Genomic DNA, 24,478 nt, shown 5'->3' with positions numbered 1-24,478 from the left:
GTATGCGATTTTTGTCTTCAGTTTTTTGCCCAACACATGAAAGGTACTTGCAATGTCAAAATTCTATGTACTTGTTCAATGTGCATAAAGTGTGTCACCGACATCTCTACCGTCTGCTTTGCCGTATTCCCAAGGGTTTTTGTGATGGGTTCCACAAGAATTGTACTTCCCCATTTGAAATACTTAGTGTCTAGCAAACTATATTCATTGAGTCCTCTTTTTTTTCTTTATTTTTCTTTTGATGAAAATAATAACCAGTGGAACCTCTTTCCAGATGACACATACAAAGAGACCCACTAGCAGTCGAATAATTAGTGAATCTTAGAGATAGTCAGATAGAGACATATTTCAATGGTTGGTTTGTTTTTCTTCTATCCCATATATCTTTTTCTTCAGTTATTTACTAGAGCATCTATGATCTGGAAGTCGATATGGGGCAAGTTTCTGGATCTGTTATGACATAGCCTTGAACACTTAACCGACTCTTTACTTGGTTATGTACACACAATGGTGTAAGCAGTTTTGCAGGTTGGTCAGTTGACATGGTTGAAATATATGCTTTCTTGAATGCGTAGAAGTTTCTTGGAATGCTGATATGTTCACGAAATTCATTATGTTGGCTCCTATTGGATTTGATTTGTTGAATGGAATACTTTGTCCAGGCTTATCCTTCTCTTTTCCTCCTCTGTTTTCAACGGTCTCTCCATATGCTTGTTCATATCTGCATATAGAATGAACATTTTTTGGAATACCTAATTGAAGTTATTACAGACAGAATGAACATTTTTTGCATTTTACCCAGGATGAATTGGTTGGATTCTCAATTAAATTAACTAACCATTTTCCCATTTGATATTCTCTTCTACCTTGTGCTGGAGCAACTAAAGGGTCACCGAGTATCATGTCGATGGATTTCGCTTTGATCTTGCTAGTGTTCTTTGCCGAGGGACAGATGGTACTCCCATTAATGCTCCCCCCCTTGTGAAGGTGAAGCATTTATATACCTTTTTCATAATGGTGCATCAAAAAGGAATTCTGTGCGATGGAAAGCAACATAATAAGTTGATAGTGAAGTGACTAATATTCCACTGCCATTCACAATTTTCATGTTCACCTCAACCCTTCTCTATCATCACCTAGGATTGTTTTCCTTCTTGTTTTATCTTCTTTCTTGTCTCTTTGATTTTCCATTTGACTTAGAATTTCATCTTTAACACACTCAGCTCCAACTTTTCATGTGTTTAAAAAAGGATGACTGATAAATGCAGAGAAAATGCAGAGAAGGCTGAAATATGATGATATGGTGCATTCTTGCTTGTGAATGAACAAGATGCTACATACTTGAATGAAGTGATGCAATATTAATAATAATACGTTAATGCAGGCAGATATTTGTTCTTGAAATAATGAATCTTTTTTACTCCCTCTGCTTCATTTATGTGATGTAGTTTGACTCGGCACGAAGTTTAAGAAAAAAAAAAGGAGTTTTGGTACTTTTGGTCTTAAAAGCTTAAAGGGTAAAAACTTTGCGGGGTCATAACATTTGTGTGACTATAAAATCTTCTCATTAAGGGTAAAATAATTCAAAGTTAAATTCTATTTTGTTGAATTAGACTAATAAGAAAAGTGTATCACATAAATTGAAATGGAGGGAGTATTTGATACTGAGATCGTAGACTTATTTTGTGGGCCTTTTTAAGATAAAGAAGTTAAAATTCTTGAAATGAGTGTTAGATCAATCACACCAAAATAACTGTTTAAAAAGCCATTACAGGACTGAGTTTTTCCTGAGTGAGCATGATTTCTTGCTACATTCACGATATTATGCTCATTCTTACCTCAAATTTTAATGGGTGATTTAGCATAAGTGTAGGCACGTTAAGTTAATGGCACCGTGTTCCTGTTAATCTATGAGAGTTAAAGGTTCATAAATATCCTTTCTGTTAGAGGTGGCAAAATGGGTAAAAGAAGACAGTTATCCACCTATATTATTCATTAAAAAATGGGTTGGATAATGAACTTTTTAAAAACGGGTCGAATATGGATAAAAACTATATTATCTACTTAGAAAATTGTTAACCAAATGGATAATCAATGGATAACTAATATGTTTAACTTTTACATTTGTAAAGCCTCAAATTGGGGGTTCTTCAAGTTTGAGAGACTGGGAATTCTCCCAAAAGTGATCATATTCAAGAAGCCATGGATAATATGGATATCCATATTATCCACCGGTTAACCCGTTTTTTATCCGTCTCAAATACGGGTCGGGTCGGATAATTTATCCGTATTTAAAATTATCTATTTTCGACCCACTCATATTCGACCCGCCCCGCCCCGTTTGCCACCCCTACTTTCTGTCAACAAATGTTTGACTAGGAAGAGTTAAACTATAAATGAACCGACAATAGCATTGAACAGTAATTCTGTCATCTTTTCTTAGATGCCCATAGTTTTAAGTATACATTGGTGTTCAAAGATTAAAAGTTCATAAAACAATTTAGTGCAATGCCAACTATCAAGAAAAAAAATATTGCGATGCAAAGATAATTTTCATTTGTAACTTGGAATTTACCTCAGTACTACTTTTACGAAAAAAGCTCTCCATACGAAAATGATCTAAGTTGATTGAAAGCCATATTATTCCCCGTTTATAGGTTCTGGCTTGAGGAGGATGTTTTTGATTTCCTCTTTCTTGATTGTAGAGCAGTAATAATCATCACCTCTTGTACTTCCCAGATAATTTTCTTTAATGCTGCAGGCCATTGCCAAAGATAGTGTACTGTCGAGGTGCAAAATTATTGCTGAGCCATGGGATTGTGGAGGCCTTTATCTTGTTGGAAAGTTTCCAAACTGGGACCGGTAACATCTACAAGAACATTGTTTTACATTATTGATTTATCCTATTGTTGAGAAAGAAGAAAAATCATCTATTGCATCAGATTGTGTGAATGTGAAAACTAGGTTAGTGTGGTTGGATTTAGTCATTGAGGGTGTGGAAGGCCTAAAATAAATAAATAAATAAATATGTCGGCTCTCTGACAACTTACAGCTTGAAGTGGTTATACAATTCTACAGGGTGCGAGGGCAGGCAGAGGTTTTTAGATCGTCATACCATCACCTATTATCAGTAAGGATTTTCACGTGCTTGGCAAAAAGAAAAAAAAGGAGTAATAAAAGAATTGAGTAAAATAAATAAGTAAATATGATGCCCCTCCTAACAGTTGAAATTTTAAAATGAAGTCATATCACAATTCATTGGACCTACGTAGAGTTGACTGATCCTATCCCAAATTCTTTGTAAGTGAAACATTATTACTTTTGAGATGATGAAACGAGGCTGTTACCTTGTAATAATAGCCCTCCATTTTTTATCGGATGCCGCCTTCTTTTTATTATCTTTTGACCACTTTTATGATTGTTTTATTAAGATGAGCTTTTTATAGGGCCAGCAAGGTGCCCCAATTGTGAAATGTTTTAACAACAGGAGAAAAGAATCCCCTAATAGAGGTCATCGGGTCGTTCCTAGCTCATTTGTATTGTTGTGAGGTGCCGGATAAAAGTGATTGTTGTGCTATAGCTTGATACTCTAGGTAATCACTGTAATCTGCTCTGGTCAAAGTAATAGAGTCTGTTTGTTGGTGCTTTGTATCTCTACCAGTCACACGAAACATATAATGGTTGTTGTTGTTATTATTGTTGTTATTTGTTATTCTTGCATGGTGGTCGACCGTAGTTTCCAACAAGTGTCTCGAATATGGCCTGGCTTGTCACAATTATTTGCAGTAGGATCTGGTACCTTTACCTTTCCTTTTCTGATAGCCATTCTGGCCCTGCAAATTTCCATTCTTGGCAGCTAACAGAGGTTTCAGCTTAATTAGTTTTTGATAAACATGTATGTTCCATTCTATGGCGAAGTTTCATAGCATGATACTTATCTTGATAAACATGTATGCAGGTGGGCTGAGTGGAACGGGAAGTATCGTGATGACATTAGGAGATTTATAAAGGTGACTCTAGGAGACAATCTGAATTGAAATTTTAACTGAATTAAGTTTGTCAGCACAAACTTTTCCATTATATAACCAGTGAAGTACCAGGAAAAAACAGAAAGTGACTTTTGTTTTCTCGTGATATAAGGAGGTTTAAATTGCATATATCCATGATTAGACATAAATTGATAGGCTTCTAGTTTTTGAAGCTCAGTTTGTATTGATTAGCATGATTCAAGGAGATTTGATTTACGAGTCTTAATTTGTATGATTTCAGAAGATTTGATTATATTTAGGAGATCTGATCTGATTTGATTTGATAGCTGGATTGATTGTATAGATTTATTTTATTTCCTTTATTAGCATTAAGAGCTTTGTATAAATTCCCTTGCTCATGGAATGTAAAATACACTGAAATATAAGAAGTCTTTTCTTCTTCTCAAAATCTAGATGGTATCAGAGCCATTGCTGCCTTTTTGAGGTGAGTTATCTCCGTCGCAGCACTAGGGTTCCGTTTTTATCAAAGAAATCGAGTTTTCTCTCTCTTGGTGGCTGTGCGCAACACAAACTCCTTCTGGTCAGTTTTGTTTTTGGAGTTTTCTTTTCTATTAGGGTCGCTGGAACATTCCGAGCCTATCCCTACCAATTTTAATTTTTTCTGTTCACCGGAGCTAAGGTTCGCTCGAGACGGATTTGGTTTCCAGCGAGGCAGATTATTTTTGAGTAATGTTTTTCAGATTTTCTTCTGATTGGGCAGAAATATGGAGACATTCAAGAAGACGGTTTCTGGAGAAATCTTGTCTTCGGATGAAATTCAGCTTCTCCGTCGCCTCCTAGCCAAACTTGACTCCGTTAATGTTGCCACATCCAATCATATGCAATCATGTACTGCCTTTGCTGCTCACCTTAATTCTTGGATTGTTGATTCTGGTGCAAATAGACACATGACAGGCTAGTCTAAAGGCATTCAAAACTATTCTCCGTGTCCCAAAGGAGATAATGTTAAAATAGCCAATGGTTCTTTAACACCTATCTCTCGAACAAATTCTGATCTTTTATCTGTTAGTGCCATCAACAAAGCTCTAAACTGTAAAATCGAGTTCTTTCCCAATCATTGTATTTTTCAGGATCTTCAAACAGGGAAAAGACTTGCAGTGGTAGATTGCGTGATGACTTGTATATATTAGATGGAATTCAAAACTCTGGTCAAGACTTTTTTGGGGAAAGTAAGGATGTCAACCAAGAAATTATACAACGGCATAGACGGTTAGGACACCCATCATTCTTTGTTTTGAAGAAGTTATATCCCGATTTGTTTTCCAGGACTCGATTGAATCTTTGTTCTGTGATGCATGTGAATATGCCAAGCATACTAGAAACTCTTATCATGTGAGTGATAATAGAATCACAACTCCGTTTATGACTTTTCATTCTGATGTATGGAAAACTCTTATCATGTGAGTGATAATAGAAGCACAACTCCGTTTATGACTATTCATTCTGATGTATAGGGTCCTACCCACGCTGTTTCTTTGCCTGGTAGTCGATGATTTGTTACTTTCATTGATTGCTGCACTAGGATGACTTGGGTATATTTGTTATAAGCCAAAAGTGAAGTTTTCTCTTGTTTTCAGTCATTTCATAAGATGATTTGTACTAAGTTTGATGCCAAAATAAAAATCTTGAGAACTGACAATGGCAGCGAATACATGGATAAAAGATTTGGTGCTTATTTGGAATCCAATGGGATAGTCCATCAGATTAGGTGTCCTTACACTAGTGCACAAAATGGGGTCGCTGAAAGAAAAAATAGGCATATGTTAGAAGTAGCGAGATCTCTTATGTTCACAATGCATCTACCAAAACCTTACGGGTGATGTTATTCTAGCGGCTGCCTATCTTATCAACAGAATGTCACTTAAACCCCTCAATTTTCAAAGTCCTCTGGAAGCGTTAAAGGGTAAGAATGAATATACTGTTCCTCCAAAGGTGTTTGGGTGTGTTTGATTTGTCCACAATAGAAATTCTAGGAAACCTGATCCTAGAGCTGTAAACTTTGTTTTCATTGGATATTCTCCGACACAGAAAGGCTACAAATGTTATCATCCTCCCTCTAGGAGATCTTTTGTTAGCACGAATGTTACCTTTCGAGAATCTGAGCCCTATTTCAGTATTACTTCATCACCTTTTCAGGGGAAGAATAGTAAGGAGGAAGAGGTGATTCTACCTATTTCCATTATTGGATCTCTTGATGATATTGTCACAAGTAAAGTGAAATTGGAGAAAACAATTCAGGGGAGACTATTGGGCATTTGGTTAGGCCTGATTTGAAAACTTACTCAAGGAGAAATAGAGTAGAAGAAGCCATCATGCAATCTACTAAAGCTGAACCTTTTTCTACTGGTGAGTTAGCTACATTTCCTAATGAGTTAAATGTGCCTATTGCTAACAGTAAAACAGCTAGCTGATGTGTTTACCAAAAGTCTCAACAAGTGAACTTTCCATACTTTGAGTTGTAAGTTGGGCACGTGCGACATCTTTGCACCAACTTGAGGGGTAATGTTGATTAGCATGATTCAAGAAGATTTGATTTAGGAGTGTTGGCTAGCATGATTTCAGGAGATTTGGTTATATTTAGGAGATCTAATTTTATTCGATTTGATTTGATAGCTGAATTGATTGTATAGATTTATTTTATTTCCTTTATTAGCATTAGGAGCTTTGTATAAATTCCCTTGCTCATGGGATGTAAACATACACAGAAATATAAGAAGCCTTTCTTCTTCTCAAAATTTACAGTTTGCTTGTTAGATTTTGTAATGATGTTGTTAACAGATGGTGGCAATTAGTAGTAATGAGAGCAAAATTCACTCTACTGGAGATATCATCTTTTATTTAAGCCCTGTTCAATTTTTCATAGTTAACTGGAACTTTAGTTAATTGGTGTCTCTATTTCTTTTCGAGTTTTCAATTGTTAAGAGCACCATATAGGATTTTACAATGATACCATTTTGCACTGTTTGTGCCATCCTACTGTGCCCCCTATTCAAAGAATGCAGCTGGATAAACTACATTTGGTACATTTACACAGTAATGCTCAGGTCCTCAACAAGTACGTACCTATGCATAGTCTGGTACACTTATGGAATTTCCAGAGATGTATATTTGAATACGAGGCACTTCCAGTCACATTAGTAATTGATATTGTTAGTTTACGTATATGTATAGTGTAGTCTTGTCCCACATTGGAAGAGGAGTAATATCTCTTTGCAGTGTATAGCTATAAATAGGGACCTCTTGTATTGTATTTATTATTCAATATCAATAACATATTTTCTCCCGTGCCTTCTCACATGGTATCAGAGCATTAGTGAGAAAAGATCGCTGTGCGTCATTCCAGCGTTAACCGGGAAGAAAGAACTTAGTCATCGTGCAATTTTTCCAATGACCTAAGGCTTGTCTAAGTTGAAGTCACTTTCTGTCGGTGTTGTGCTAAAACCAACACCACCACGAGGTAGATCACCCTCCGACGACCAACCCCTGAAATATTTTCCGGCAGAAAAGCCGCCACGCTCCTTCACGCGCCGGCGACAACAACTTTTCCGGCGAGGGTTCCGGTCACTTTCCGGCCATTTTTTGGCGAAACTTCTTTATGACAGTGTGCTCTCCTCAAAATTCCGAGCCTACCCATCTAATTCAAATCAAATTCCGACCACTTTTATATTTTTCCGGCGTGAACAGTGACCTTTCCGGCCATTTGTTTTTGAAAACATTTCTTCAGGACAACTTGCTCGCAAGGGAATTCCGAGTCTATCCATCCTGGTTACGACAAATTCCGACGACTTTGGAATTTTCCGGCGAGATACAGTGTTTCCGGCGCAGAACAGTGTTTTGTTTTCCTGCTGTAAACAGTGTTTTTCAAGCTATTTCTTCAGTTTTCTCACAGGAGTTACTTATTTCCACTATTTCAAGTTAACCCTACTACAAATTGTAGCGACAAGGGAACCGATGCTTTGAATAGTCGGATGGTTTCTTTATCAGATTATATTGAGTTTCTTCAGTACAAAGCATGCAAGCAGACATCTTCTGAGATAGCTTTTGTTGTTCAAACAGGTAATAGTGTGACTTGTTTCTCCCTATCTTCATCCTCTGAGTCTTGGGTCATTGATTCAGGTGCATCAGATCATATTTCTGGTAACAAATCTCTTTTCACTACTATTTCGTTTTCTCAATCTCTTCCAAAAGTCACAATGGCCAATGGGTCTCAAACCATGGCAACTGCAATAGGTCAAGCAAGCCCACTTCTTTCCTTACCTTTAGATTCAGTCCTTTATGTTCCCAATAGTCCTTTTAATCTCATAGCTGTTAGTCGCTTAGCCAAATCACTTAAATGTGTTGTTTTATTTCTTGATGACCATGTTTTTATACAAGAACGCAGTACGGGGCGGATCATTGGTACCGGGCGTGAATCAAACGGACTTTATTACCTTATCCTTGCTAAATCACATGGACTCACATCTTGTCTTCTTTCTACAACTTGTCCTGTTACTGATTCACCAGATTTATTACATAAACGATTGGGACATCCCAGTTTGTCAAAACTTCAAAAAATGGTATCTGGTTTATCTCATTTGTCAGCTCTAAAGTGTGAGTCATGTCAGCTCGGTAAGCATACTCGCTCCCATTTCCCTCGGCGTCTTGATAATTGAGTAGAGTCACCTTTTACTTTAGTCCATTCAGATGTTTGGGGTCCTAGTCGGGTCAGTTCCACTTGGGATTCCGCTACTTTGTCAGTTTCATTGATGATTATTCCAGGTGCACTTGGATATTTTTGATAAAAAATCGATCCGAGCTGTTTTCTATTTTCCAGACCTTCCACGCTGAAATTCAAAATCAATTTGGGGTTTCTATACGCACATTTCGTAGTGATAATGCCCGCGAGTATTTGTCTTCCCTATTCCAGCAGTTTATGAAATCTCATGGGATTATTCATCAAATATCTTGTCCGTACACATCTCAACAAAATGAGGTAGCTGAAAGAAAGAATAGGCATCTTATTGAAACTGCTCGTACCCTACTCATACAATCCCATGCTCTGTTGCGTTTTTGGGGGATGCAGTTCTTACATCTTGCTATCTTATTAATCGTATGCCATCTTCAGCTATCCAGAACCAAGTTCCATTCTCTGTCATGTTTCCCCACTTACCTTTGTTCTCTCTTCCACCTCGTATCTTTGGAAGCACTTGTTTTGTCCATAACCTTATTCCAGGAACAGATAAGTTAGTTCCTCGTGCTCTTAAGTGCGTATTTCTGGGTTTCTCGAGAACACAAAATTGGTATCGATGCTACTCTCCTGACCTCTAGTGGTACCTTATGTCCGTTGATGTTACCTTCTTTGAAATCCAATCATACTTCACAGGTTCAGGTCATCACTTAGATATTTCTGAGGTACTACCAGTTTCATCTTTTGGAGATTCAGTCACTCCAGCTCCACCACCTACAGCTCCAGTTGTAGATCCACCACCTACAACTCCAGTTCCACCACCTACAGCTCCAGTTGTAGCTCCACTACCTATAGCTCCAGTTCCTCCATATAATCTAGTTCAACCTTCTGCAGCTCCACCACTCTTGACTTATCATCGTCGTCCACATCCAGCATCGGGCCCAGGTGATTCACGCCCCGCATCAGATTCTGCACCTACTGCGGACTTGTCTCCTCTTAGTCAACCGATTGCACTCCGCAAAGGTGTACGATCTACACTTAATCCTAATCCCCACTATGTCGGTTTAAGTTATCATCGACTGTCGTCACCTTATTATGCTTTTATATCTTTTTTGTCCACTGTTTCTATCCCTAAGTCTACAGGTGAGGCACATCTCATCCAGGATGGCGACATGCTATGATTGATGAGATGTCTGCTTTATATGCGAGTGGCACTTGGGAGCTTGTTCCTTTTCCTGCAGGTAAGTCTACTGTTGGTTGTCGTTGGGTTTATGCAGTCAAAGTCGGCCCGGATGGCCAGGTTGATCGGCTTAATGCTCGTCTTGTTGCAAAAGGATATACTCAGATTTTTGGGCTTGATTATAGTGATACTTTCTCTCCCGTGGCTAAAGTAGCATCTGTTCGTCTCTTTTTGTCCATGGCTGCTGTACGTCATTGGCCTCTTTATCAGTTAGACATTAAGAATGCTTTTCTCCACGGTGATCTTGAGGAAGAAGTTTATATGGAGCAACCACCTGATTTTGTTGCTCAGGGGGAGTTTAATAGTTGTGTGTGCAGATTACGCAGGTCACTATATGGTTTGAAACAGTCCCCTCGAGCTTGGTTTGGTAAGTTCAGCACAATTATTCAGGAGTTCGGCATGACTCGTAGTGAGGCTGATCACTCTGTGTTTTATCGGCATTCTGCTCCTAATCTGTGTATTTATCTAGTGGTTTATGTTAATGATATTGTTATTACTGGCAATGATCAGGATGGTATTACTAATCTGAAGCAACATCTCTTTCAGCACTTCCAGACTAAGCATCTGAGCAGATTGAAGTATTTTCTAGGTATTGAGGTCGCTCAGTCTAGCTCAGGTATTGTTATTTCACAGCGGAAGTATGCCTTAGACATTCTTGAGGAGACTGGAATGATGGGTTGCAGACCTATTGACTCTCCTATGGATCCTAAGCTTCTGCCTGGACAAGGGGAGCCTCTTAGAGACCCTACGAGATATAGGAGGTTGGTTGGCAAATTGAATTACCTCACAGTGACTAGACCTGGCATTTCTTTTCCGGTGAGTGTTGTAAGTCAGTTTATGGATTCTCCCCGTGATAGTCACTGGGATGCAGTTGTTCGCATTCTTCGGTATATAAAGTCAGCTCCAGGCAAAGGATTACTATTAGAGGATCAAGGCCACGTGCAAATTGTTGGGTACACAGATGCTGATTGGGCAGGATCACCTCTTGATAGACGTTCTACGTCTGGATATTGTGTTCTAGTAGGAGGTCACTTGGTCTCGTGGAAGAGCAAGAAACAGAATGTAGTTGCTCGATCTAGCGCCGAAGCCGAATATCGGGCCATGGCTATGGCGACGAGTGAGTTAGTTTGGGTCAAACAGTTGTTCAAGGAGTTAAAGTTCGGAGAAACCAGTAAGATGGAACTAGTGTGTGATAACCAAGCTGCTCTTCATATTTCGTCAAATCCGGTGTTCCATGAGAGGACTAAACACATTGAGATCGACTGTCACTTTGTCAGAGAAAAAATACTTTCAGGAGATAATGTTACCAAGTTTGTAAAGTCGAATGATCAACTAGCAGATATTTTCACTAAGTCTCTTACTGGTTCTCGTATTAGCTACATGTGTAACAAGCTAGGTACATATGATGTGTATGCACCGGCTTGAGGGGAGTGTTAGTTTACAGATATGTATAGTGTAGTCTTGTCCCACATTGGAAGAGGAGTAATATCTCTTTGTAGTGTATAGCTATAAATAGGGACCTCTTGTATTGTATTTATTATTCAATATCAATAACATATTTTCTCCCGTGCCTTCTCACAAATATCTTCTAGTCCAAATGGTGTCGTTGTATAAAACGATAAGGGTAATTGGATTTGCCATGTTTTCCCTTAAAATAAAGGCTTTTTTTCCCATGTGGTTGGACATCTGACTCCTAACATATCTTAAGTGTTTAAAAAAAGTTAAAGAGTTTTATTCACCAAGTTCTAGCTTTGGCATATATCCACTTCGATTTTTGAATTACACTAGCATTTTCAATATCTAATGACTCAATTCTGAGATGATGTTTATTTATTATGTGAAGCTGTCCCCAAGAAGTTGTGAGAATGTAGATATTATCGGATTAACCGAAAATTAAGAGAGGAAGTGTGTTATTTCCACACCTCATTTAGCTGTTTCAGCTTTTTGGTTATGTACAAGTATTTTCTTTGATTATAATGCTTATGCTTAACTGAAAATTTCCTTGAATATATGTTATCCTGATACAATTAAACAGGGCGATGCTGGCATGAAAGGAAATTTCGCTACCCGTGTCGCTGGTTCAGCGGATCTATACAGAGTAAGAGCTACAGCTTCCAGAATCATGCTTTGATAGCTAGAGAATATTTATCACACTATTCCGTTTCCTCTGCCTCCTTAGTTATGTTTCTTCTTTTGCTTGATTCATTATATTTGAACAACTTTCAATTCTATGCAGTAGCAAGTAGCTTTCACCAGTAGGTTCCTATTTGAATGGATTGGTTTAGTAAAGTATCTGATCGGTCAAATGCATATGGCTAGATTCTATTTGATCCTTTTGGTCTATTGAGCCATTCTAAAAGTATAATTTATGTTTCCGTTCTTTTTCATCTCCTCGTTATTAGCATGATCATTTCATAATACATGAAATTGCCGTCAGTCACAGAATGTATCAGTAGTATCACAGTTTGTCTTAATTTATTACCATCTCATTTAAGCTGATTTCATTGGGAATAAAGTACCAAGTTTATATGTATCTGTTTCTTCCATAGTTTAGAAGAAATCTTGCTGATTCTAACCATGTTTATGTAAGAAAAGATTGTGTCTTTTACCAGAAGTAAGTGGAAAAAGAAGATAACTTCCCGTTCATGAAGTAAAAGACTGAATCATGTTCAGAAGTTTTAGTTTTGGATTTGTGATATCTATTTAACTCTATAATCTAAATCAAGTTTTAGTTTTTTTTAATTAAATTTTGTAGTCAAGGCACTGTACTATGTTTATTTCATTCTGCAATGGACTTTGCAGGAATTGTGTAATGATCTTTATGTAATGTTCCCCCTTTTTTGATGGATCCCTAGTTGTTTTGCGATGGAGGCAACACTTGTGTCTGTATCATTTGGTCATAACTGTAATAAGAATAGGTTGCAGGCATCCTAGAAATAGCTATTTGCTTTTTAGTTTGACACTGGAGTATCAGGATTTGTTCTTCTACGACTTTTATTGAAGCTTTTGTTGCTCTACAGTGCCAAGCCGGGTGGTTATTCCTAGGGAATTGTAACTCGGGATCTAGGACCATTTATCTTTCTTTCACGTCTAAGTTACTATTTAATTCACTGTTAACAGCCTCTTATATTACTTTGTTACCTTGCTTTTTTGAGCTCTAAGTCATCACCCATGCCTACTTTTCTAACACCATGCTAACCGAATTATGTTCCCAAAACTTGGGCAAATAGTCGTGAACTCAAGCCCTAGGGGCTGTTAAGAGATGAATTAATTATTTGTTAGTTAGTTAGTACGTTTGGTAGTTGCCAGCTGTATAGGTCGTTAGTGGCAGTTACCTGCCACCTCACTCTACCACACTCTTATTATTTTTCTTTGGCTTGTGTATATATTGCTCTATCTGAGAAAGTTAATAGATGGAGATTCATTTTCCCATCTCCTTCATCTCTCTTGTTCAACTGCTGCGAACACATCTAGAAGCTTCTAGGGAATCTCCATTGGTGCTCAGCTTGAGCTCATTTCTAGCTAATTCTCTGATGTTTGATATAGTATCAGAACCTATTGGCTTCATCTCTGACAATTCGTTGTCCGATTTCGATTGACTAATTCTCTGTTCTATCCGGTACATGCAAACCTAAGTTCGAGCCGATTTGGCATACGTCTGCTCCAATTCGCCATTATCACTTGCAATTTACTCAATTTCTTCTTTAATATTTCAATTCAGTTGATTTTGTCATGGCAATTTTGGAATCTGTCAATTTGCCGGCTGATGGTGGACAGTCCGGTATAGATTTGAGTAGTACTTTCTATGTGCATCCTTCAGATAATCCTGGTGCTATGCTAGTATCAGCTCCATTTAGCGGTGTTGGCTATCGATCTTGGAGGAGGAGTTTGATGCATGCCCTATCTGTGAAGAATAAAGTAGGGTTCATCAATAGGGAATGTAAGAGGCCAGATCCATAGTCGCAGAAATTTCGACTGTAGGAGAGATGTGATGACATGGTAACCTCGTGGATTTTAAACTCATTGTCCAAGGAAATAGCGTTGAATATGTAAATGATGCAGCAGAACCGTGGAAGGAACTAGAAGATCGGTATGACCAAACCAATGGTGCCAAGCTATATCAAATTCAGAAGGAAATCGATGATCTTTCTCAGGGATCCCTCGACATCATAGGCTATTACACTAAGATGAAGAAACTGTGGGAAGAATTAAGCAACTTGAGTGCCAAAAATCAATGCACTTGTCATTGCACTTGTGGAGCCAAGGAGAGCATGCATAACGCAGAACAAGATAGAAGACTAATAAAATTTCTCATGGGCCTTAATGAGGTCTACACCGTGGTGCGAGGCAGCATTTTAATGATGAATCCTTTGCCTTCAATGGCACAGGCCTTCTCTTTGCTGGTTTAAGAGGAGAAGCAGAGGGAAATTAGGCCCAACAATCGGCTTGTTATGGAGTCAACTTCTTTAAATGTAAATACTTCAAGGCAGAACAATTACAGGACCAACTATTCCCCTAGCAACAACTACAATGGTGGAGGCAGGTCCAGGCCAGCGTGTGAGCATTGTAAGAAACCAGGACACACCAAAGAGAGGTGTTACAAGCTACATGGATACCCTCAGGGTTCAAATCAACACTTCAAAGTGAATAACAACTTTGGCCATCACAATTCGAATCAGATTTTTAAGTCCAACAATGGCTTTAACAGGACAGTTGCAAATGTGCATGACAGGGATATATGGAAGTTCCACCAGGATTAGAACTCACTAAGCCAGGACTGGTTTGCAAATTAAACAAGTCTCTATATGGTTAAAACAGGCAAGCAGGCAGTAGAGCAAAGACCTTGGTAAGCTGCACTATTTCCTGGGAATGGAAGTGTTTTACTAAGAAGATGGTGTGGTGATATCACAAAGAAAGTTTGTGTTAGATCTGTTGAATGAGTATGATTGCCTGTCTCAGAGTAGTCTCTCTTCTCCTCTAGATCCTACTATAAAGTTGAAAGCAAATGAGGGTGCCACATTACAAGATACCACTTATTACATAAAGTTAGTTGGCAAGCTCAACTTCTTAACTAACACTAGAATGGGCATTGCCTATGGGGTACAACATCTAAGCCAATTCATGCAAGATCCCAGAGAACCCCATCTTAAAATTGCCTACATTATTAGCATCATCATCAATTATATTTGCATAATAATTATATAATTGCTGTAAATAATCATTTAGCTTTGTGAGAAAGCACGGGAGAAAATATATTATTGATATTAGATGAACAATACAATACAAGAGGTCCTTATTTATAGCTATACTATACAAGGACATACTACTCTTCTACCAATGTGGGACAATACTACACTATATACATGCTGTAAACTAACACTCCCCCTCAAGCAGGTGCATACAAATCATATGTACCGAGCTTGTTACATATATAACCAATACGAGGATCAGTGAGAGACTTGGTGAAAATATCTACAAGTTGATCATTCGACCTCACAAACTTTGTAGCAATCTCTCCTGAAACTATCTTTTCTCTGACGAAGTGACAATCAATCTCAATGTGTTTAGTTCTCTCATGGAACACCGGATTTGATGCAATATGAAGGGCAGCTTGATTATCGCACACAAGTTCCATCCGACTGATTTCATCAAACTTCAACTCCTTGAGCAATTGTTTGGTCCAGACTAGCTCACATGTTGCCATAGCCATTGATCGATATTCTGCTTCTGCACTAAACCGAGCAACTACATTCTGTTTCTTACTCTTCCAGGACACCAAATTTCCTCCTACTAAAATACAATATCCAGACGTAGAACGTTTATCAGAAGGTGATCCTGCCCAATCAGCATCAGAGTATCCAATGATCTGCTCATGACCTCGATCCTCAAAGAGTAACCCTTTGCTTGGAGCCGATTTTATATATCGAATAATGCGGACAACTGCATCCCAATGACTATCACATGGAGAATTCATAAACTGACTTACAACACTCACAGGATAAGAAATGTCGGGTCTAGTCACTGTGAGATAATTTAATTTTCCAACCAGCCGCCTATAGCTTGAAGGATCGCTAAGCGGCTCCCCCTGTCCTGGCATACGTTTAGAATTCGGATCCATCAGATTGTCAACAGGTCTGCAACCTATCATCCCCGTCTCCTCAAGAATGTCTAAAGCATATATTCTTTGAGAAATAACAATACCTGAGCTAGATTGGGCAACCTCAATACCTAGAAAGTACTTCAATCTGCCTAGATTCTTAGTTTGGAAGTGTTGGAAGAGATGTTGCTTCAGATTGGTAATACCATCCTGATTATTGCCAGTAATAACAATATCATCAACATAGACTACCAGATAAATACAGGACTTGAAGCAGAGTGCCGATAAAACACAGAGTGATCAGCTTCACTACGAATCATGCCAAACTCCTGGATAACCGTGCTGAACTTACCAAACCAGGCTCGAGGAGACTGCTTTAGACCATAAAGTGACCGACGCAAGCGACATACAAGGCCACGAGACTCCCCCTGAGCAACAAAATCAGGTGGTTGCTCTATATAAACCTCATCCTCAAGATCACCGTGAAGAAAGACATTTTTAATGTCCAGCTGATAGAGGGGCCAATGACGAACCGCAGCCATGGATAGAAAAAGGCGGACTGAAGCCACTTTAGCCACGGGAGAGAAGGTATCACTGTAATCGAGCCCAAATATCTGAGTATATCCTTTGGCAACAAGACGGGCCTTAAGTCGATCAATCTGTCCATCGGGACCAACTTTGACTGGATAAACCCAACGACAACCTTATACTCTCTTCCACCTTGTGCTTTTGGGAGCACGTGTTTTGTTCATAACTTAGCCCCTGGGAAAGATAAGTTAGCTCCTCGTGCTCTCAAGTGTGTCTTCCTTGGTTATTCTCGTGTTCAGAAGGGATATCGTTGTTATTCTCCAGATCTTCGTAGGTACCTTACGTCGGCTGACGTCACATTTTTTGAGTCTAAACCTTTCTTTACCTTTGCTGACCACCATGATATATTTGAGGTCTTACCTATACCGACCTTTGAGGAGTTTACTATAGCTCCTCCTCTACCTTCGACCATAGAGGTTTTATCCATACTAACCGTTGAGGAGTCTAGTATTGTTCCCCCTAGTTCCCCAGCCACAGGAACACCACTCTTGACTTATCATCGTCGTTTGCGTCTTCCATCAGGCCCAACTGGTTCTCGTCCTGCACCTGACCCTGCTCCTGCTGCGGACCCTGCTCCTAGTACACCGATTGCACTTCGGAAAGGTATACGGACCACACTTAACCCTAATCCTCATTATGTCGGTTTGAGCTATCATCGTCTGTCATCTCCCCATTATGCTTTTATATCTTCTTTGTCCTCGGTTTCCATCCTTAAGTCTGCAGGTGAAGCGTTGTCTCATCCAGGATGGCGACATGCTATGAGTGATGAGATGTCTGCTTTACATACAAGTGGTACTTGAGAGCTTGTTCCTCTTCCCTCAAGTAAATCTACTGTTGGTTGTCGTTGGGTTTATGCAGTCAAACTTGGTCCCGATGGACAGATTGATCGACTTAAGGCCCGTCTTGTTGCCAAAGGATATACTCAGATATTTGGGCTCGATTACAGTGATACCTTCTCTCCCGTGGCTAAAGTGGCTTCAGTCCGCCTTTTTCTATCCATGGCTGCGGTTCGTCATTGGCCCCTCTATCAGCTGGACATTAAAAATGTCTTTCTTCACGGTGATCTTGAGGATGAGGTTTATATAGAGCAACCACCTGATTTTGTTGCTCAGGGGAGTCTCGTGGCCTTGTATGTCGCTTGCGTCGGTCACTTTATGGTCTAAAACAGTCTCCTCGAGCCTGGTTTGGTAAGTTCAGCACGGTTATCCAGGAGTTTGGCATGATTCGTAGTGAAGCTGATCACTCTGTGTTTTATCGGCACTGTGCTTCAAGTCTCTGTATTTATCTGGTAGTCTATGTTGATGATATTGTTATTACTGGCAATAATCAGGATGGTATTACCAATCTGAAGCAACATCTCTTCCAGCACTTCCAAACTAAGGATCTAGGCAGATTGAAGTACTTTCTAGGTATTGAGGTTGCCCAGTCTAGCTCAGGTATTGTTATTTCTCAAATAAAATATGCTTTAGACATTCTTGAGGAGACGGGGATGATAGGTTGCAGACCTGTTGACACTCCGATGGATCCGAATTCTAAACTTATGCCAGGACAGGGGGAGCCGCTTAGCGATCCTGCAAGCTATAGGCGGCTGGTTGGAAAATTAAATTATCTCACAGTGACTAGACCCGACATTTCTTATCCTGTGAGTGTTGTAAGTCAGTTTATGAATTCTCCTTGTGATAGTCATTGGGATGTAGTTGTCCGCATTATTCGATATATAAAATCGGCTCCAGGCAAAGGGTTACTCTTTGAGGATCGAGGTCATGAGCAGATCATTGGATACTCTGATGCTGATTGGGCAGGATCACCTTCTGATAGACGTTCTACGTCTGGATATTGTGTTTTAGTAGGAGGAAATTTGGTGTCCTGGAAGAGCAAGAAACAGAATGTAGTTGCTCGGTCTAGTGCAGAAGCAGAATATCGAGCAATGGCTATGGCAACATGTGAGCTAGTCTGGACCAAACAATTGCTCAAGGAGTTGAAATTTGGTGAAATCAGTCGGATGGAACTTGTGTGCGATAATCAAGCTGCCCTTCATATTGCATCAAATCCGGTGTTCCATGAGAGAACTAAACACATTGAGATTGATTGTCACTTCGTCAGAGAAAAGATACTTTCAGGAGAGATTGCTACAAAGTTTGTGAGGTCGAATGATCAACTTGCAGATATTTTCACCAAGTCTCTCACTGGTCCTCGTATTGGTTATATATGTAACAAGCTCGGTACATATGATTTGTATGCACCTGCTTGAGGGGGAGTGTTAGTTTACAGCATGTATATAGTGTAGTATTGTCCCACATTGGTAGAAGAGTAGTATGTCCTTGTATAGTATAGCTATAAATAAGGACCTCTTGTATTGTATTGTTCATCCAATATCAATAACATATTTTCTCCTGTGCCTTCTCATAACAACATCTTAAAAATAAGTATGTATAATTCCATCTAGTAACAATTTCATCTGGCATGAATCTGTGGTTAAGGTTATGTTCGGTACACTTAGTAGTTAGTATGACTCTGATCTTCATCATATTTAAAAGCAATAATACGTTTTTGCATACAATAATTATCATCTATCCAATGACATGTAATTGTCAAATTATCATTTTCATTAATAGCATAGCCAATATTAAAAGTTAGAGAAACTCTACAAGGAAGGTGGTCAAACAAATAATGTATGTATGTCTGATATTGTTCATGAAGTCTAAAGATATCAGATTTTCAAGTACTTCTAGGGATACCTTTAAATAAAGGATTATAAATCCTTTTAATATACATAATAAGATATGGTGAAAAAGCAAAATAAAAAGGTAGATAACCCAAAGCAATCATTTTTGCTAACTCCTCGCGATCCTTCATTTTATCATATTTCATAAGTAATTAAATATGCAAATAAAGTATTGAAAGCTCACTTCTGCGCCCCTTCATAAGTAAATCAGAGCCCCATTCTATAGGGTGAGTAATTCTCAGATGTCTACTAAGTGTCCCAGCCCCCCCAAAACTTCCTCCGGTCTTTGGTTTAAAATCATCTTTACAAATTTTGCATCTAACTCTATCAGTATTCTCTATTTCCTCAAAATATTTCCAAACTTTACTTCTCCTTCTCCTATGACTAGTAGTCGGGGCCACATGTGATCTACTAATAGTGCCACGACTACCACCCCTGCTACCAGGGGCGGATTTAGGGGGGCGGAAGGGTGTTCACCCGAACCCCCTTTGCCGAACAATTACAATGTATATGTAAGGCAAAATCTGTTTTTTACCTCTATATATTATTTTTTTGAATCCCCTTGACACATCCCAAATGCATAGCTTAGTGATCAAGGGGGTTCAAAAACTTTATAAGGTCATTGGTTCTATTCCCACTAGCTACAACCTTTTTAACTTTTTTTTTTTTGAACCCCCTTGGCGGTAATCCTGCCTACGCCACTGCCTGCTAGCAACTCCAACACTACTAGGTGTAGGTGGTGTCTTATCTTCAATTTCTAAATCATTATCTTCTATACCGTAATCATCCTGTAATTGTTAATAATCTATATTATTCTTAGGTGATGTTTCAGAAACATGTGTAAAGTCATTTAAATTACTATCAGAAGTTGAAGTAGCACCTCTTTTTCTATTTCCCCGATTACCCTGATTAGCAACTTTATTACAAACTCGTTTTGTAGCATTAAACATATTGTGAAAATTTAACTACTAATAAAAATTAAATATGCAAATAAAATATTAAATAAGAGAAAGAGTTGGAACGAGTGCACCGAATTCCGCAATAAATTGAACACTTGATGATTTTTGAAGTCTTGAAATTGAATTTCGCAACTCCGACGTTACCACGAATAACTTCAATTGTTCAAAGTTCAAACTTCAAATAATACCATAAATAAAATTCCAAAAAAAATGAGAGCCAAATAGTTGATAGCAATTTAGGTGAAGAATGAGAGAATGACAATTGAGAATTTAAGTTTGAGAATTAAGAGATGAGTGAAGAAATGAAGAAGAGGGGGGTATATTTATAGTTTTTGGGGGGGAGGTCTATTTATTATTTTTCAAAGGGCTAAATTAGTAAATAATAAAAGTGTTATTTTTGAAAACAATGCCCAAAACGGTCAAAATGGCAGCTGACCGTTGCCTACGGTCAAGACTATAAAAAAATAAAAATTGAACTAGTCATTGAATTGGTCCGGGCCGGCCCGGTTAACCGGTTCACGAGTGACAAGACCTTACCAGGTTGGACCGGTATAAAAATTTTCCCGGCACAGGCCGGTTCCCGTCCCAACCCAGCCCTGCCCGGCCCCCTTACCACCGGGCCAGTCCGGTCCGGTCTAAAACCGGTCAGGGCCGGTCCGGAACCAGGCCAGCCCGGCCCGTTTTACACCTCTAACTAGGAGTGACTTCTCTCTCAAAATAAAATGAAAAATAAAAAGAAAAATTGTGACAAAGGAATGCCTTATATTTGGCTTATGCATCTGTCATGGAAACAATTCTTTTGGAGGGTTTACTAGGTATATCTTTCATGTAGATCATTTGAATTTTCATCAAAAACCTTAAACTTAAGCAAATTTCTATGCCATCCTAACATTTGGAATTCTTTTTATGCTGCCTCAACTTCACTGAACTGATATATTATGTTTTTGCTTTACGTAGGTGAACAAGCGAAAGCCGTATCACAGTGTCAACTTCGTGATTGCACATGATGGCTTTACCTTGTATGATCTTGTTTCATACAATAGTAAGGTATATGTTTAGTTTGATATTTTCATTCTTCTTTAACGGCTTTTATTGTTGAAACGGAAAGGGTCATATATAATATCGCTCTACTTTCAAATATTGTTTGTATTTGTCCTTCGTCATACTATTCGACTATATATACCCCTATCATTATATTGTTGAACAAAAATACCCTTCATCTGTTAAAGGATCCAGTCCCAGCCCTAAGATAGACAGGTGGAGAGCTGTTACACATTTTAAAATACCCGATTAAGTTGCCCAAACCCATTACCCGACCCATCCTAGAATCCTATTCTAAACCATCTCCTCTTTCAAGCCCCAATATCCTCCATTTTCCCCTGTAGAAATCGCTGCAAAAATTCCAAAACTACCGCCAAGAATACAAAAAGGAGGCAGCTTTACCACATTACAACCCCTTGGAATTGCACTAACCAAAGCTCACCTAATCTCAAAACATTCGTTGGACCGTGATCATCAAACTTGTCCTCCTACCAAAGCTCACCTAATCTGGAATTTTCCTTCATGAAACACCATGTCTCCAATGCTAATAGCACTACCATCTGTAGTCCCAAAAAGCACCATGAGAACAATGCCATTGCCATCACAGTAGCCAGTATAGCTACCAATATTATCTTCATCTTCTCGATTTCACAGGTTTAATTCGCAAAGATGGACATTGTCTCTTTTCTAAATTAAGCTCTTCCCTTTGATGTAAGTTCAGTAAATTAGTGCATAGAATCCCCTTTCAATCTCAAAAGCTCTATTAGCAAGATGATTTGCCAAAGCATTTCCTTCACGGAAAGTATGCAAAAATTGGACTTCACATTGTCGCGTCTTTTATCAACCTGAGCAAAAATTATCCTTTTAATTAAGTTTGTAAATTGTTTTACTCCATCGGAATTTCTAAAAATTAATGGAAGCTAAGCTCAAACAAAACCCAGAAAATTTTTCTGCCAACATAAACCACGCCGACTCAAAGGTTTCTATCAAAAAAAAAAAAAAAATCTCTTCATTGACAACCTTCCGTGGAAACTTTGAACGAAGGGATTCATTTGACAATTTCTAAAGGGTGAACAGTTCTTTATCCACCATGATTAAGGTAGAGAATGATATAAGTAATTGAAGTTTCTTACTAATGGTCAAACGAGAAATAAATATACTTCAGAAGTCGATAAGGATATGATGCGAGGCTTCTCAAATTTTCATTAGGAGTTCTCTAGAAAGGTGAGAGTTTAGAACAGGATTCTAGGATGGGTCGGGTAGGTTTTGGGCAAATTAATCGGGTGTTTTAACTCTCCACATGTCTATTTTAGGGCTGGGTCCGGATCCTTTGACGGATGAAGGGTATTTTTGTTCAAAAGTATAACGGTAGGGGTATATATAGTTGAATAGTTTAACAGAGGAAAAATATAAAAAATATTTTAAAATAGAGGTGTATATATGACCCTTGTCTGTTGTTGAAAATATGAAAACTAGTACATCATATGGATTCGGATGGTGAAAATTACAGCATAATGATGCTAATGGCGAAGGTGGCAATGACGGATGCAATGATAATTTCAGTTGGAATTGTGGAATTGAAGGTAAAGATGAGGTTGAACCCACTTATTTATTCTTTCCTTTCTTCCTGTTTTGCTTATGTAAACTAAGAGCTTGTTTGGAAAGCCACAAAGGAATTGGGTGTAATTACACAATTTGACCTGTTTGTTTGGCCTAGTAATTACTTGGTTAGTAGGAAATTTGGTGTAACCGAGAGGGAGTGATTACACTCTCCAATTCTCAAGGAGGGGTAAAGAATTGGGTGTAATTACATGATGTAATTACAAGGTTTCAAACTCTTCCCCTTCTCTTCAAATATTTTTTCTTAAAACTCATACCTCTTTCACTTTTAACTGTCCTCCACCCTTCACTGCATTTTTCTCATTCAGAAACTTTGTTCTAATTAGCAGAATTGACCAGTCCTGTCTCTAGCCCCATGCTCGTGGCACTTTCATTATAGTGACTCAGGTTATTGAAAGTGGTTAAATAGCTACTCTGACAAGTATTATCATTATTTTGTTAAATAATAACTGCTTAATATGCATTATTATCTTAAAGTATCATTAGTTATATTAATTGATATGGTTTTGCAAAATATGATAATTTTCTTTACAGTAGACATCCTTATCTAAAATTAGGACCTTTTATTACTGAGCAAAAGTAGTTCTTGCATTATTACTCCTTTCACAAAAATTTATCATCTAGTTATTCTCACTGTCTGTGGTTGTTAAAAGACTTACTACTCAGTACTTTAATATAAATTATCTCTCTTCCTTAAAAAAAATAAATTAAAAGACTATCATCTCTCATATTCCCTATTTTTAATACCTCATATATATTAGATATTCCTTATTAATATATATGTTTTTCACACAATAAAACTTATCCACATGTTTATTTGAAAAAAGAATTATTTAACTTTGTAATTACACTTGTCCAACAAAACATGACAGAGAGAATTACACTGTAATTACGTTCTAACAAGCAAACAAGTCATTGTAATTACTATACTATGTAATTACCACACTATGCAATTACTACCCTAGTAATTACATAGCCTGGTAATTACATATGGCTTTTCAAATAGACCCTAAAACTTTTTTTGTCTTTTCACATTTATATTATCATATCAGGCTACTCCTTCCGTCCCCAAAAAGATGATACTTTTCGATTTCGAGAGTCAAACTTCTTAACTTTGAGCATGAATTCGGACGTAGAATCTTTAAGTTTTTTTAAATAAGATTTATATATTTGAAAGCTACATAAAAAGTACGATAAGTCACAATAATTAACAATTCAAAATATTTAAAAGGTATATGAAAAAATCGTGGTCAAAGAACAACTCATTTGAATCTCTAAATCCAAGAAGTATCATCCTTTTTTGGACGGATGGAGTATTATTATCTTTTACCTTGTTTGGTACAATCACAAAAATATGACCATGCGTTAAACTTTTAGTCTTTCCTTAAGGAATCATATATTCTGCTGGAGTCCAAGATTTTAGCAATATTTTTCTTCCAATGATAGATGCTGAAAATGTAAAGTTTATTCTGTCCTCAGGCTATTACGCCCTA

General features: G+C 38.1%; 1 protein-coding gene across 5 annotated transcripts in view; it reads left to right on the top strand.

Annotated features, from left to right (window-relative positions):
- The window catches only part of LOC104117750 (isoamylase 3, chloroplastic), an 83,439-nt gene that overhangs the window by 45,207 nt on the left and 13,754 nt on the right, over positions 1–24,478 (top strand). For 2 of the 5 annotated variants that reach the window (XR_011412062.1, XM_070188349.1), the window contains exons 13-18: positions 888–987; positions 2,762–2,862; positions 3,959–4,010; positions 11,991–12,053; positions 21,282–21,371; positions 22,876–22,948. Coding sequence is in view for 4 of the 5 variants with exons in the window: in XM_070188349.1 (XP_070044450.1) it covers positions 888–987; positions 2,762–2,862; positions 3,959–4,010; positions 11,991–12,053; positions 21,282–21,371; positions 22,876–22,948 (479 nt within the window). In the remaining variant the exon portion in view is untranslated. Of the gene's footprint in view, positions 1–887; positions 988–2,761; positions 2,863–3,958; positions 4,011–10,501; positions 11,538–11,990; positions 12,054–21,281; positions 21,372–22,875; positions 22,949–24,478 lie in introns of those variants that run through there. The other 3 variants (XM_070188348.1, XM_070188347.1, XM_070188350.1) reach the window with 2 other exon arrangements.

The sequence above is a fragment of the Nicotiana tomentosiformis genome, chromosome 11 (assembly GCF_000390325.3).
Source record: "Nicotiana tomentosiformis chromosome 11, ASM39032v3, whole genome shotgun sequence".
NCBI classification, from domain to species: domain Eukaryota; kingdom Viridiplantae; phylum Streptophyta; class Magnoliopsida; order Solanales; family Solanaceae; genus Nicotiana; species Nicotiana tomentosiformis.
Note: the sequence above shows the minus strand (reverse complement) of the source record. Positions and strands in the feature narration are given on the sequence as shown.